Below are 17,301 nucleotides of genomic sequence, written 5' to 3' on the forward strand. Positions count from 1 at the left end.
TGGAATTGTGATACAGTGAATTTTAAGTGAAATAATCTGTCTGTAAACAATTTTTGGATAAATGACTTGTGTCATGGACAAAGTAGATGTCCTAACCGACTTGCCAAAACTATAGTTTGTTAACAAGAAATTTGTGGTGTTTGAAAAACAAGATTTAATGACTCCAAACTAAGTGTATGTAAACTTCCAACTTCAACTGTACTTTGAGGAATCTCCAGGTTTGCATGAATATCCAAATGCAGAAGAATATTACAGCTGGTATTTGGACATATACACTAGTCCTAACTACAAGCTAACTAGCAAGTTTTATGAAATACACATAGCTAGTTAGATACAAACAAGAGTTAGCGACATACTGGTGATGAAGTGCTTCGAACACAGATAAATGTATCAAGCAACCGGAGCCCACAGCTTTCCATCATCATCGCGGCATAATAGCCTGAACTCAAATCAAATCAATTCAAATCAAATCAAATGTATTTATATAGCCCTTCGTACATCAGCTGATATCTCAAAGTGCTGTACAGAAACCCAGCCTAAAACCCCAAACAGCAAGCAATGCAGGTGTAGAAGCACGGTGGCTAGGAAAAACTCCCTAGAAAGGCCAAAACCTAGGAAGAAACCTAGAGAGGAACCAGGCTATGTGGGGTGGCCAGTCCTCTTCTGGCTGTGCCGGGTGGATTTGGGAGACTAATACCCATTGTGAAAATGTATTTATGTTTTCAATAAACATTGGAGACAAAATATAGTTTACATGTTGTCAACAACGAGTAGGGTACAGAGTAGGGTACAGACATAGGGTACTCTCGTTACTCCAAAATAATGAAAAAACTGAGCAAAGTAGCGTACAGTGCTGAGAATGTTCTTTCTTATCTTTTAGGAGTAACAGTTTGTTAATGAAGAGCAGCTGATTGGTTGAAGAATCCATTTGAGATATCCAAACTGGTGGAGAGAGTACTGGGTAAAGTGAAGGTTTGAGGATCACGAGAGGAGGGCTTGTTTAGATTTTTTGTACTTCTGAGGATCAGAAGGAATGTGTGTTGCGTCTTATCCGATTTGAGAAGTTTGACGTGTCGGTTGTGTCTCTTTGGAACATGACACCCCTCAAGGGGGGAAATATCTGGCGTCTCGTGGGAAGTGGATGTTGCAGAGATGAAAAATATTAATGGAGTGATTGATGCACATCACATGAATTGTGTGGTGAATGAAGAAAAAGTGAAGGGTATAAGTTATTTCGTTTTTTGATATGGAGTCTCTCCCTACTCAAGTGCAGTTGGGGTATATTAACTACAGAGTCAGAGCATTTATCCCAAGACCAATGCAGTGTGATCACTGTAAAGCTTTTGGACATGTTTCAAGTGTTTGCAGAAAGTTGAAGCCAAGTTGTGGAAAAGATCATTTCATGTGTTATAAGTGATGAATATGTGACATGTTGTAATTGTGGTGGGAACCATGAAGACACATCTTTGGAATGCCCGACAAGGCTGAAAGAGAATGCAGCGGCTGTTAAAAGGATTGAGGGTTTGAATGGTGCTTCTGAAGAGTCCATGTGGTGGATAGGCCTTCACTGCAGGCTGCAGGGGTTGCCTTTCACCAGCAGGACCCAGATATGTTATAAAGGTTAAATAAAAAATTAAATAAATATGTTAAAGGTTAAGAAGGTGGACTTTGTGGCCTTTATAGCTATGGTGATTAATGGCACTGCCAAAGTGGAGAGGAAGTCCAGGAAAATAGATATTGTGTATGCGGCTCCTGGCTGAGCGGTTCCTGGCTGGGTCTGAAAGACTTCTCGGCAGAGGAGTTGCATGGAGTATTGTCACAAGCCTTACCACTCTCTCAGGCTCTTGATATGGAGATTTGAAAGAAGAAATTTGTGGGAGTTTTGTTTTTGTCAATGTACTATTTTTATTTGGGTGGATTAAGTTTGTTTTCCCTATCACATATGGCTTGTATTTTTACCTTGTTTTTTCAACCCTGTCCAGTTGGTGGGGGGCAATACCGTATTTTTTGGGTTTGTAGTCTGCCATAAAGCCCACACAAGAACAAGATGAAACGAGTCACTTACGATTCCTCACATGGTAGTTTCTTGTCATCGTTGGTAGCTATCTGGCCATCCAGAATCATAACTCACAGACTTCTGCCACATTGAAGTGTGCGCATCGTTTTTATGAAGTTGTCAGCTAATTTATGACAACAGGCACAACTCTGATATAAAGTAGTTTTTTTTACCAAGTTGTCGCTATTCCACGTATCTCCACATATATCATTCGATTCGTAACAACCTAACCATTACGAAACTTCTATTCAATCAAATTAGCCTCACGTAGCAAACTAACAATTACATTTTTTGTTGACCAAATTCGATACTCATTGACTTCCATACAAAAAATCCTCACTTCGTGGGTTTATTTTCGTGGACAGATTTTGGGCAGAGTAAAACCTCTCGCTTCGCCTTTTCCTCTGACTACAGCTAACAGTCAGATACTTATCCTTGGTTAAATATTAAACTGTTGATTCTGTTAAGCTCTCGTCATAACGTCACTACACAGGCCGTACATATAAAGCTTCACACAAACGAGGGAAAGGTTTCCATTCAGTGTCTGGGGAAGATGGCGGCGACGTGTTCAATATTGCCCAAGGGCCAACTACTGTACAGGAATGCTGTCAAGCTGCAGGTCGCAAGGTAAAGTGAAACCGTTGGAAGTTTTAATTGCTAACATTTACTCGCATCTTTGTTCAACAGAGAACGTACTTAACTTAATCTTACACAGCGCAATTAAATACTTTGAGAATGTGAACCCTAATTATGTGAACTAGGTCGCTTTGAATCGTAGAGTAATTATATTAGGGACGATATATCCAACAATGTCTGCCTGCTAAATGTGTGCGTTATCTGCAATTGTTGATCAAATTATGAAGGTTCAACGATTGAAAGATGGAAACATCCTGATTAATGATGAAAAAGTTGCACTAACTGAGTCTACTAGCCTACTTTAATAATTTGCTGGGCACCTGAACTTTGAACCATTTCAAATGGGATCAACTGTGTGGAGTTATCACTTTTCCAATGCTGACACAATGTAACTAAACCCTATGACAACATGGCAACTGAATAAAACTAAAAACAACTACTCTATCCTTTCCTCTGACTGCAAATTCAAGTCAGCATGCAAAATTACATATTCTATATTTTAAGCAATAATGCCCGATAAAGTGTGGTATATGGCCAATATAACACGGCTAAGGGCAGTTCTTGAGCACGACACAACGTGGAGTGCCTGGACACAGCCCTTAGCCATGGTATATTGGCCATATATCACAATCCCCCGAGGTGCCTTATTGCAATTATAAACTGTTTACCAACGTAATTAGAGCAGTAAAAGTGTTTTGTCATACCCGTGGTATATGGTCTGATATATCACAGCTGTCAGCCAATCAATATTCAGGGCTTGAACCACCCAGTTTACAATGTCTTGTTATAATGTCTGTTATAAATGCTATATTTATTATTGCCAGCAGCATACCACCCTGCATACCACTGCTGGCTTGCTTCTGAAGCTAGGCAGGGTTGGGCCCGGTCAGTTCCTGGATGGGAGACCAGATGCTGCTGGAAGTGGTGTAGGAGGCACTCTTTCCTCTGGTCTAAAAAAATATCCCGACACTGCCCTGTGTAGGGTGCCGTCTTTCGGATGGGACGTTAAACGGGTGTCCTGACTCTCTGAGGTCATTAAAGATCCCATGACACTTATTGTAAGAGTAGGGGTGTTAACCCCGGTGTCCTGGCTAAATTCCCAATCTGGTCCTCAAACCATCACGGTCACCTAATAATCCTCAATTTGCTCATTTTCTCCCCTGTAACTATTCCCCAGGCTGTTGTTGCAAATGAGAACATGTTCTCAGTCAACTTACCTGGTAAAATAACTGAGAGATAAATACATTTTGGCCATATGCCACACCACCTCTGGCTTTATTGCTTAAATATACCACTGCTGTCAGCCAATCAGCATTCAGGGCCCGAACCACCCAGTTTTTAATCCCACTTTTAAAGTGATCCACTGCTAGCCTACACTCAGCTTTTAACTGCTTTGCCAGCTTTTGCATTTCCATTCAATCCATCTGATTTGAGTCAGTGACACCAGAGCAGATGATCTGTAGGCCTGTCAGACTGCTTGGTCAATAACTTGATTCAACCAAGTTCTTCTGAGCCACTAATAATGGACAAATCCATGACACTCTTGGATTTAAAATGGTAACACATCTTCACAAGTAATATTAGACATCTTCTATGCAATATCCAAGGCAGGTTCTTGTAAATAACACATGAGTAATGCTGTTCTCATTCAACTGACCAGACTAACATAGATGGCTAATGATCACATTCATACCCAGGGTGTATGCTACTCATCATAGCGTGATAACTGCAGTGCCACCAGTGGACTCATTTCGATTTCATGGCCTATACTGATCAGACATGTTTCTATTGTATATCAATGCCAAGTTGCCTGATTCTGCAAAAACTCTAAATTATTTTGATTCTTTAAATTTGATTCTTGTGTAGGAGGTTTTCAGACAAAGGATGGTTCCAGTCTATGTTTGTGCACGAAGTGGAGGCCAGGAAAGATGCCCACTCCAACCTGCTGTCGAAGAGTGAGACCAGCGACCTCTACAAAATTCAGTGTATGTAATAATATATTATATCCTAGCTGCATCAACACATCTATATTATCTTCTGCAGAAGTGGTTGAGGTTCAATAATAAACTAAATGTGAGACAAATGCAGAAAATTATGTTGAATTGGATTCATTTGCTTTTGTACACAGCATAGCCTCTGTGTGACATTTTATCAATCCGTCTCTTTGGAAAACAGTGAAAGGATCATTATCATTTAAGGCATATTATTGCACCAAGGGACCTACAGGAAGATGGATGCAGATCTGTGGCTAAATAAAGTCAGAATGTGTAATTACATGGTATCATTACAATGCTATCATGTGTTTTGTTGTGACAAAAATGTAATTAGAAATGTCTAGTTCTCATCACATACTTTAACTTTGGATAGTTTGTCCTTTGACTTGTCTATAACTTTAGCCTGACGATTATAATCAGCAGGGAAATTGGGTTAGAAAGACCATTACAACCAGCAGGGAAATTGGGTAGGAGGACGATGATCCAAAAATAGTTTATTTGCAGAAGGAATAACGCATTAGTCTAATAATATGACTGATGCTGCTCAGTATGTTATATGATATTTCCCTTTTTTTGCCTAAAATCCACCCACCAATATTCAGACTAGCTTATTCTGTCCCTTTCTCTCTCAGTTCACAATGTCAAGCCAGAGTGTCTTGAGGCGTACAACAATCTGGAGTGAGTTCATCTTTATTTTTTATTTTTGCTCACATGTGCTGTAAATACTAACTGACAGTCTCCTCTTTTGGTCATTTACAGTAGATGTTTACTAGATATCTGTGAGTAGGACTGCACAATCGATGAAAATGCAGACATATACAGTATCTGGGATATTGTGTCTTTATACGTTTCCATGAATTCAGGGCTGAGGTGCAGCACAAACTCCACGTAGACCAGGACTATCCCTGTGATGTTGTGGGGAGCTGGAATACTTGGTATGGCGACCAAGACCAAGCAGGTAAGTGGCAGAGACGTCGGTGCATAACAACAGTGTCACAAAACCCTAATCGACTGTTATCTAATGATCTGTTGATGTATTCTTATGTTCTCTGTTAACCCTGATCTAATGTTATCACATACCTTTTCCTGAAGATAGGCCTCTTGCACAATGATGTCAATCACCAGAAGCATCTAGCTGATCGAGGTAAACAGTTTGGCCAATACATCACTGACCTCTGCTGTCTGTTTGTTGCAGTGCACCTTTGGCGGTATACAGGAGGCTACCCAGCATTGACTGAATGCTTGACCAAATTGAACAACAATAAGGTAGGCTGTGTAAACTATATGTTTTTAGCATTTTAAAAGCAATTAGAAATGATGTTCTGGACAAATCAGTACCACAACAGATCATTCAAAATGTATATCAAGTTATGTCTAATATTTGTAAATCTGATATTGTTATATACAGTTGAAGTCGGAAGTTTACATGCGCTTAGGTTGGAGTCATTAAAACTCGATTTTCAACCACTCCACACATTTCTTGTAAACAAAATATAGTTTTGGCAAGTCGGTTAGGACATCTACTTTGTGCATGACACAAGTAATTTTTCCAACAATTGTTTACAGACAGACTATTTCACTTAAAATTCACTGTATCACAATTCCAGTGGGTCAGAAGTTTACATACACTAAGTTGACTGTGCCTTTAAACAGCTTGGAAAATTCCAGAAAGTTATGTCATGGCTTTAGAAGCTTCTGATAGGCTAATTGACATCAATTTGACATCAATTTGAGGTGTACCTGTGGTGTACCTGTGGATGTATTTCAAGTCCTACCTTCAAACTGACTTCCTTTTTGCTTGACATCATGGAAAAATCAAAATAAATCAGCCAAGACCTCAGAAAATAAATTGTAGACCTCCACAAGTCTGGTTCATCCTTGGGAGCAATTTCCAAATGCCTGAAGGTACCACGTTCATAGTATGCAAGTATAAACACCATGGGACCACGCAGCAGTCATACCGCTCAGGAAGGAGACGCATTCTGTCTCCTAGAGATGAACGTGCTTTGGTGCGAAAAGTGCAAATCAATCCCAGAACAACAGCAAAGGACCCTGTGGAGATGCTGGAGGAAACAGGTACAGAAGTATCTATATCCACAGTATAACGAGTCCTATATCGACATAACCTGAAAGACCGCTCAGCAAGGAAGAAGCCACTGCTCCAAAACCGCCATAAAGTCAGACTACGGTTTGCAACTGCACTTGGGGACAAAGATCGTACTATTTGGAGAAATGTCCTCTGGTCTGATGAAACAAAAATGGAACTGTTTGGCCATAATGACCATTATTACGTTTGGAGGAAAAAGGGGGAGCCTTGCAAGCTGAAGAACACCATGGGGGTGGCAGCATCATATTGTAGGGGTGCTTTGTATTGGGTGGTATTGTTGGTATTGTCGGGGTGCAATGTAAATGTACCATGTTCATAGTATGCAAGTATAAACACCATGGGACCACACAGCAGTCATACCGCTCAGGAAGGAAACGCGTTCTGTCTCCTAGAGATGAACGTACTTTGGCGCGAAAAGTGCAAATCAATTCCAGAACAACAGCATAGGACCTTGTGAAGATGCTGGAGGAAACAGGTACAGAAGTATCTATAAAACGAGTCCTATATCGACATAACCTGAAAGTCCGCTCAGCAAGGAAGAAGCCACTTCTACAAAACCGCCATAAAAAAAGCCAGACTACAGTTTGTAACTGCACATGGGGACAAAGATCGTACTTTTTGGGAGAAATGTCCTCTGGTCTGATGAAACAAAAATGGAACTGTTTGGCCATAATGACCATCGTTATGTTTGGAGGAAAAAGGGGAGGCTTGCAAGCCGAAGAACACCATCCCAACCGTGAAGCACGGCGGTGGGGGTGCTTTGTGGAGGTGCTTTGCTGCAGGAGGGACTGGTGCACTTCAGAAAAAGGATGGCATCATGAGGGGGACAATTATGTGGATATATTGAAGCAACATCTCAAGACATCAGTCAGGAAGTTAAGGCTTGGTTGCAAATGGGTCTTCCAAATGGACAATGACCCCGAGCATACTTGCAAAGTTGTGGCAAAATGTCTTAAGGACAACAAAGTCAAGATATTGGAGTGGCCATCACAAAGCCCTGACCTCAATCCTATAGAGAATTTGTGGGCAGACCTGAAAAAGCGTGTGCGAGCAAGGAAGCCTACAAACCTGACTCAGTTACACCAGCTCTGTCAGGAGGAATGGGCCACAATTCACCCAACTTATTGTGGGAGGCTTGTGGAAGGCTACCCAAAACATTTGACCCAAGTTAAACAATTTAAAGGCAATGCTACCAAATATGAATTGAGTATGTAAACTTCTTGTCCACTGGGAATGTGATGAAAGAAATAAAAGCTGAAAAAAATAATTCTCTCTACAATTATTCTGACATTTCACATTCTTATAATAAAGTGGTGATCCTAACTGACCTACGACAGGGAATTTTTACTAGGATTAAATGTCAGGAGTTGTGAAAAACTGAGTTTAAATGAATTTGGCTAAGGTGTATGTAAACTTCTGTCTTCAACTGTATAAAAATATCAGAGTATCCTCATTATTTTGGGGGGAAAGCATGGCTCTACTACTCGCTGACGTGAAACAACTATTCTTCTTTAGTTGACTAATTCATGGATTTCAAACAACATGAAACTGTTTTAAAGGAGTATCGGGACTTCAGGATGGAAAGGAGTAAAATGCTGGTCTCACGGCGGAACCAGCTTCTTCTAGAGTTCAGTTTCTGGAACGAGCCAACACCCAGAAATGGACCCAACATTTACGAGATGCGCTCATACAAACTCAAGGTAAGACGCTGATTGGGACTAGAAACATGCAAACTGTGGTCATACAAACTTAAAGGGATACTTCAGGATTTTAGCAATGAGGCCAGTTATCTACTTCCCCAGAGTCCAATGACCTTGTGGATACCATTTTTATATATCTCCATTCAGTTTTAAGGAAGTCGTCAACTTACGTTAGCGCAATTGCCAACTAGCGGTAACGCAATGACTGGACGTCTATGGGAACAGCTAGCATGCAGACTTCCAGTCATTGCTCTAATGCTAGTTAGCATTTGTTCTCAAAACTACCTCTTAACTACCTTCGTACTGGACGCAGATACAAAAAATAGGTACCCACAAGCTAATCTGACGCTGGGGAGGTAGATAAAGGGCTTCTTTGCCAAAATCCTGAACTATCCCTTTAAGATAAGTCTTGCAATGACCTAGACATACAAATTGCGCTCATAGAAACTCAAGGTAAGATACTGCTGTGAGGACACCCAGAGATATACAAACAGTGGACCTACAGAACACAATGGACATCATGTACCTAAGCTAAGATAAACGTCTAATCTCAAACACAACCAACATGTCTGGCTCGACTGTATCTAATGAGTATGTAGGCCTACGTCACACTGCAATGTGTACAGAACTGTATGTTTTGATTGCAGCACCTGCACGTCTAGGAGTATGGTATGTAAATGGGATGCTGTTGCATTCTGTAGGTGAAGGACACGGGTGGTTATGAAGTTAAACGTTTCCTGTGTTCATACTTCAGTGTAATTATCTCCAGTAGCTAGATTTCCATCTAATTAGCGAAAGATTTTCATGCGAATATTCTAGAATCTGCATAAAGAAAAAATGTGCATTTTTCCACCAGTGGCATGTTTCCAGCAAATGGACTTGTTGAGGGTAACAATCAGTATGTGATGATGTAGTGCACACAAAATGGACTTTTTCGCTTAAGTTTTCATGTTTTGTTTTGTTTTATTTTACCTTTATTTAACTAGGCAAGTCAGTTAAGAGCAAATTCTTATTTTCAATGATGGCCTAGGAACAGTGGGTTAATTGTCTTGTTCAGGGGCAGAAAGTCATATTTTTACCTTGTCAGCTCGGGGATTCGATCTTGCCACCTTTCGGTTACTAGTCCAACGCTCTAACCACTGTACCGAATAAAAATCTATGTGTTCAATGTGTTTCCATTGCATTTTCAACTCTACCGATTAGTTTTATCACAGAAACGGTTGCATTAAATAGCAAATGTGCCTACTCTGGTCTTGCTAACTGCGCAATAGCTAACAACTCGCAGATATAGTGCATGTAGGCTGTGTGGGTTGTCTAGTCTACATCAGTGGAGGCAGCTGAGGGGCGGAAGGCTCATAATAATGGCTGGAATGGAGCAAATCAAATGTTATTTGTCACATGTGCTGAATACAACAGGTGTAGTAGACCTTACAGTGAAATGCTTACTTACATAACCAACAGTGCAGTTTTAAGAAAGAAAAAAAAGATGAAAAATACAGATAAAGACAAAAAAATATCTATTATAATTATATAAGAAACATTTTTTTACAATATCAATATTACAAATAATTAACTAGCAACAGTAGCGAGGCTATACACATGGGATTCCGGTACAAAGTTAATGTGCAGGGGCACCAGTTAGCCGAGGTAATTGAGGTAACATAGCCTACCTGCACTGAACTAAAGGTGCCACTAAAGGTGCCACTTTCAAGGAGCGGGACTCTAACCCAGGAGCTTATAAGAAATACCTCTATGCCCTCCTATGAACCATCAAACAGGCAAAGCGTTAATACAGGACTAAGATCGAATCATATTACACCTGCTCTGACACTCGTCGGATGTGGCAGGGCTTGCAAACTATTAGACTACAAAGGGAAGCACAGCCGTGAGCTGCCCAGTGACACGAGCCTACCAGACGAGCTAAATAACCTCAATGCTCGCTTCGAAGCAAGTAACACTGAAACATGCATGAGAGCATCAGCTGTTCCAAACGACTGTGTGATCGAGCCCTCTGCAGCTGATGTGAGTAATACCTTTAAATAGGTCAACATTCAGAAGGCTGCAGGGCCAGGTGGATTACCAGGACGTCCAGCCCGAGCATGCATTGACCAACTGGCAAATGTTTTCACTTATCATGTTTGATGGTAAGACCCAGGTGCAGACAATGTCGAAATAACAAAAGTTTATTACTCGAACAGGGGCAGGCAAAAGGACAGGTAAAGGGCAGAAAGGTGGGCAAAGGTACAGGACGGCAGACAGGCTCAGGGTCAGGGCAGGCAGAAAGGACAAACTGGGCAAACTAAAAAAACAGGAATATGGACATGGCAGGAGCAAGGGGAAAACGCTGGTAGGTTTGAGGAACAAAACGAACTGGCAACAGACAAACAGAGAATACAGGTATAAATACACAGGTGATAATGGGGAAGATGGGCGACACCTGGAGGGGGGTGCAATCAAGCACAAAGACGGGTGAAACAAATCAGGGTGTGACAACACCCACCCCTCTAGGGATGCTACCTGGCGTCCTACCTGGGCGCATACCTGGTTGAGCGGGGTGCCAGCGCTGGAACTCGAGATGAGGTCTGGGTCCTGGACGTCACTTGCGGAGGCCCAGCACCCATCCTCCGGGCCATAACCCTCCCAGTCAACCAGGTAGTGGAATCCCCTGCCCCGAGGTCAAACCTTCAGGAGACGTCTCACCATGTATGCCGGTCGGCAGTCAATGAAACGGGGGAGAGAGGTGGGCCTGGAAACAGGAGACAAGGGGCAGTCAGACATGGTTTTAACTCTAGACACAGAAAAGGTAGGAAAAATACGGAGGGTACGGGTGAACAGAGGACGAACAGCAGAGGGGCTAATGATCTTGGAGCAGGGGGGAAAGGTCTCGGCTTCCGGGGGTGTATCCGCAGCAATATAGCGACGTACCAGTGCCTCAGGTGTGACCTTCTTGGATACCAGTCGGTGCTGTGGAAGCGAAGTTGCCAGAGCCTTACTGAACCCCTCCCGGAGGTCCTGGTACTCTGCGTAGCTGGCGGAGAGGTCCGGGGCAATTTCCAAGCCCCAGGAAGACATCCCGGGGCAGGCAGAGCTGACTTCAGGCAATGAGTGTGGCAGGACAGGCTCCAGCCCACGATGGCACCAGTAGCCCAGTCAATGGAGGGATTGTGTCGTTGGAGCCAAGAGAATCCCAATACCACGGAACCTGCGGAGACTCAACCAGCAGGAATTGGATCGTCTCGCTGTGGTTTCCCCCGACACTCGTAGGTTGACGTGGGTGGTCGGGTGGGTGACCCGGCCTATAGAGCAACTGTCCAGCGCTCTAACACCCATGGGAATCGAGAGGGGTTGAGTGGGGATGCCCAGCTCGGACGCCAGGGTAACGTCCATGAGACTCACATCGGCCCCCCGAGTCGATGAGTACCTGGAGAGACTTGGACTGGTCACCCCACCGTAGGTTGACACGTCGAGGGGGGCGAGCAAGGGGAGACGGAAAATGATATTTAAGGCCCACCAGAGTACTCACTCCAACAAATGAGCTAGGTCTGTTGAAGGTACAGGTAGACACATAATGACCGGCAGTACCGCAATACAGACAACTCTGGGTCTCAAATCTGCATACGCGTTTGGCTGGAGACGGCCTAGCCCTGCCGAGCTGCATTGGCTCGGGAAGAGATGAATCGGCAGTCTCGGGAGGCTCTTGGAGGGACTCGGGTAAACTCGGATCCTCTCGGGGACATAGACGCCGGAGTTCATCAGATGCAAGGTGGAATCCTTGAGTGAGCGATTGGGACTGTAATCAGACCTCTTCTCCATCCTACGTTCCCGTAGCCGATCATCGGTCTGGATGGTTAAAGCGATGAGTGAGTCGAGATCCATTGGTAGTTCTCGGGCTGCCAGCTCATCCTTTACCTCCTCCGATAATCCGTGCAGGAATGTGTCAAACAGCGCTTCCGGGTTCCATGTACCCTCCGCTGCTAGCGTGCGGAACTCCACCGCATAGTCTGCCAAACTGAGGGTGTCCTGCCGAAGCTTGAGTAACTTCCGGGCAGCCTCTCTCCCAGACACCAGAGCCTCAAACTTTTCTCACCTCCGCCACGAATACCTCCAGTCTGAGGCCGAAGGCAGATTGTTGCTCCCACAACGCCGTGAGTGCGAGTGCCCTCCCAAACATTAGCGTAATAATGAACACTATCTTTGAGTGGTCTGAGGGTAACGAAGAAGGCTCGAAAACGAGGGAGCATTGGGAGAGAAAAGCCCGGAGGGTTCTGGTATCTCCACCGTAGCGCTTCGGGGAGGTAAGCGGGGTTCCTGGGAAACAGGGGTGATTGCACTGCTACCAGCCGGGTTACTGACTGGCTGGGAGGTTACCGTCGTGGTAGGCTGCCTGGTAGGCAACCCACGGAATTGCTCCCGCAATGCGTCCAATGCTAGGTCGTGACATTCGGCCACGTCCTGGAAACCTTCCATCAGAACGTGAAGCAACTCCTCATGTCTAATATTCATTAACTACAGCTCAACGTCCAACACCATAGTGCCTTCAAAACTCATCACTGAGCTAAGGACCCTGGGACTAAACACCTTCCTCTGCAACTGGATCCTGGACTTCCTGACGGGCCGCCCCCAGGTGGTAAGGATAGGTAACAACACATCTGCCACGCTGATCCTCAACACGGGGGCCCCTCAGGGGTGTGCTCAGTTCGCCTCCTGTACTCCCTGTTAACTCATGACTGCATGGCCAGGCACTGATGGCAGCCCATTCTTGCATAATCAATGCTTGGAGTTTGTTAGAATTTGTGGGGTTTTGTTTGTCCACCCGCCTCTTGAGGATTGACCACAAGTTCTCAATGGGATTAAGGTCTGGGGAGTTTCCTGGCCATGGACCCAAAATATCGATGTTTTTGTTCCCCGAGCCACTTAGTTGTCACTTTTGCCTTATGGCAAGGTGCTCCATCATGCTGGAAAAGGTATTGTTCGACACCAAACTGTTCCTGGATGGTTGGGATAAGTTGCTCTCTGAGGATGTTGGTACCATTCTTTATTCATGGCTGTGTTCTTAGGCAAAATTGTGAGTTTGCTCACTCCCTTGGCTGAGAAGCAACCCCACACATGAATGGTTTCAGGATGCTTTACTGTTGGCATGACACAGGACTGATGGTAGCGCCCACCTTGTCTTCTCCGGACAACCTTTTGCCGAATGCCCCAAACAATCGGAAAGGGGATTCATCAGAGAAAATGACTTTACCCCAGTCCTCAGCAGGCCAATCCCTTTACCTTTTGCGAATATCAGTCTGTCCCTTATGTTTTTCCTGGAGAGAAGTGGCTTCTTTTCTGCCCTTCTTGACACCAGGCCATCCTCCAAAAGTCTTCGACTCATTGTGCGTGCAGATGCACTCACACCTGCCTGCTGCCAATCCTGAGCAAGCTCTGTACTGATGGTGCCCCGATCCCGCAGCAGAATCAACTTTAGGAGACGGTCCTGGCGCTTGCTGGACTTTCTTGGGCGCCCTGAAGCCTTCTTCGCAACAATTGAACCGCTCTCCTTGAAGTTCTTGATGATTCAATAAATGGTTGATTTAGGTGCAATCTTACTGGCAGCAATATCCTTGCCTGTGAAGCCCTTTTTGTGCAAAGCAATGATGACGGCACATGTTTCCTTGCAAGTAACCATGGTTAACAGAGGAAGAACAATTATTCCAAGCACCAACCTCCTTTTGAAGCTTCCAGTCTGTTATTCAAACTCAATCAGCATGACAGAGTGATCTCCAGGCTTGTCCTCGTCAATACTCACACCTGTGTTAACGAGAGAACCACTGACATGATGTCAGCTGGTCCTTTTGTGGCAGGAGTGAAATGCAGTGGAATTTTTTCGCATGGCAAAGAGGGACTTTGCAATTAATTGCAATTCATCTGATCACTCTTCATAACATTCTGGAGTATATGCAAATTGCCATCATACAAACTGAGGCAGCAGACTTTGTGAAAATTAATATTTGTGTCATTCTCAAAACTTTTGGCCACGACTGTATTTGTAGGTAGAGGTAAAGTGATAATGCATGGATAATAAACAGAGTAGCAGCAGCGTAAAAATGGAAACCATGTGTTTGATGTATGTGATAGAATTCCACTTATTCCGCTTTAGACATTAACATGTGCTCCCCAATTAAGATGCCACCAACATCCTGTGGTCTACATGATGAGATTATTTTGGAAAATAGCGAGAATATTTTTATTTGTCAAAAGGCAGTCAAACATCGATCATCATGTCACCAAAGTAAGACCCTCGATATTTGTTAGAAAGCAGTGTCAAGCTCATCACCGTACACTTTCACCACCATGTGAAGTTCATCATTACTTATTTCATCTGTAGCCTAATAAACGGCATGGTTTTCCAAGTCATGGTGGGAGGACCACACATTATATCATTGCTTGACTCCAAGTTTACTTCAATATGATGGTTAATTATGTAAATATTTGTGCATCGAAGCGTTTCCACAGCCATTTCCCGCATAATTAATTTTAACGACACAAAAAGATCCCACCATGTCGAATTAACACATTATCTGTCGACATGTATGCATTGATGTCGTGAGAGAGTCGTGATCTTTTTTTTTTTAATACGATATGACTTTACTTGCATAAAAACTGAATGGAAACATGGTTAAAGACATTGTTTTCTTTTTCTCAACCAACTTTTAGCCTGGAACGATGATTGAATGGGGGAATCATTGGTAAGACTTCTCATGAGACTGCAATATGTACATTGTTTGAAAGAAATGTGCATGTAACATATCTAAGTTGCATGTCATTTTTGTAAATAATTAATGCAGAAATAAAGCTGGTAATAAGTAATATCAGTAAATGTTTCAGTAGAATGTCAAATATGTCCAATATTGACTGTATTCATGACTTATCTTGATAGGGCGAGGGCGATCAAACATCGACAGGAGAACAATGAGGCAGTTGGAGGGTTCTTCTCTCAGATAGGAGACCTGTATGAAGTTCATCATCTGTGGGGTGAGTCGGCTGATGATACCCATATGCAAAACATTGACACTATTTTATCAAATGAAGCCATACAATGGTGTGTGTTTGTGACAGACAGTTTACTACTATCAATACACACACTATGGTCCAACACGTTGGATTATTGTTTATTCTGTATGTCAATGTCTTTTGTACCTGCCCCTATTTGTATATTATGAATTCATGCATACTAAATCATTTGTTCCATCTACAGCCTATAAAGACCTTCAATCCAGAGAAGAGACAAGAAACTCTGCCTGGCAGAAGGAGGGATGGGATTCTAGTGTCTATTATACAGGTAGGAAAGAATACACACAAAACAAACACATAGACATCAATCAAAACCTCTCTGGCAATGCATTGTGCTTTTTGTCTTCAACTGTGAGAGAAGCTTCAGAATAATCATGTTTTTCAATTGCATCAAACTCAGTATTCCACTAGGTTTGTAAGTCTAAATGAATTGTCTTGTGGGCTGTCGGATCAGACTCACTGAAATACATTCGTGAATACTGATTATTTCAAATAATTTAATGAAAACCCTGTATTACTCCGTCTTGACACAAAATATAGGCTGCTGTTTTTTTAAAGTGTTTCCCAACTTCGTTGCTCGGTTACCCCCAATATTACCCTGGACAAACTCATCCAGGACGTGATGATTAGTTGACAAGTTGAATCAGGTGTGCTTGTCTGGGGCTACAATAAAACTGTGTAGAGTTGAGGGTACTCACGGATTGCAGTTGAGAAAAACGGTTTTAGATGTTTGATGTTGAGCTCTAACCTCTCTCTCTGTCACATCTCCTCTCATAGTGCCTTTGATCAGGAGCATGGAGTCTAGGATTATGATTCCTACAAAGAGTTCACCTCTGCAATAACCAGATTCAGTCAAGATCCCGTTCTGGAAAACCAAAGCGAGAACCGATTATGGGCATTTTTCCATCGTGTCTCTCTGTCTTTTTCTCTTTTGTTGTAGGTGCAGATAACTTAGGCCTACATGTAAAGCTTGAATCTATAAACTGTGGTAGATGGAACCTTTTGATGAAAACGAATGTTTTGATGCACTGGCAATCCCTCAGTTTGAGGACTGCATTCAAAATAGAATTCAGTTTCCATTTTTGCTACCATGGTGAATCGGGGAGAGATTTTATTTCACCTAAATTGATAGATAAATTATATTTCAGGTGAATTATGTGCCAAACAAGGGAAAGGAAATCTTCAATAACGTCAATAAGGTATGAAGTAGCTATGAAACTGTGAAGTAATAGCTATGATAGGGAAATGATCTTGTTGCTACTGTATTATCATTATGCATCTTGAGTGTGTGAACATACAGCAGTAAGAAATGCCTACTCAGTGGACATGTAGAAGCATATGCCATATCTCAGGTATAAGAAACCTATAGGTCAATGTGAGCTAATGTGAGTCTCTTCCCTTGTCAACCATCTGAAGAAGCAAATCAATAGACATAAGTAGATGCATCTTTGAAATGAGAAACATGAACACTGGATTATTAAATGCTATGTAATCTCTTTCTATGTCTCATTGATGTTGTGCTTTATCTTGTTGTGATAGTGTCATGTTAATCTATTGAATGTAATATTATTTGACCTGGAAATGTATCAAGTGTATGGAAATATGTTTTTGCAGTGGTGGTATTGCAGACCCCAAGTTACAAACACTGTTCTAGAGTTGTTCATATTTTTGTGTATAGGTGTGATAATTAGGCTATGGGTATCAGATATTGTTATATCAGAATATGTTATTATACAATCCCCTTCGTATTTATTT

At 42.7% G+C, this 17,301-nt stretch overlaps 1 protein-coding gene across 1 annotated transcript; it reads left to right on the top strand.

Moving 5' to 3' along the window:
- The first annotated feature begins 2,534 nt into the window (after positions 1–2,534).
- nipsnap1 (nipsnap homolog 1 (C. elegans)) lies at positions 2,535–17,044 on the top strand. Its single transcript, XM_020490476.2, has 10 exons — positions 2,535–2,683; positions 4,559–4,677; positions 5,319–5,364; positions 5,550–5,644; positions 5,882–5,952; positions 8,353–8,493; positions 15,190–15,221; positions 15,413–15,507; positions 15,731–15,814; positions 16,324–17,044. The coding sequence occupies exons 1-10, from the start codon at positions 2,610–2,612 to the stop codon at positions 16,386–16,388; spliced, it is 822 nt and encodes a 273-aa protein (XP_020346065.1). The 5' UTR covers positions 2,535–2,609; the 3' UTR covers positions 16,389–17,044.
- The last annotated feature ends 257 nt before the right edge of the window (positions 17,045–17,301 follow it).

Source organism: Oncorhynchus kisutch, linkage group LG8 (assembly GCF_002021735.2).
Source record: "Oncorhynchus kisutch isolate 150728-3 linkage group LG8, Okis_V2, whole genome shotgun sequence".
NCBI lineage: Eukaryota > Metazoa > Chordata > Actinopteri > Salmoniformes > Salmonidae > Oncorhynchus > Oncorhynchus kisutch.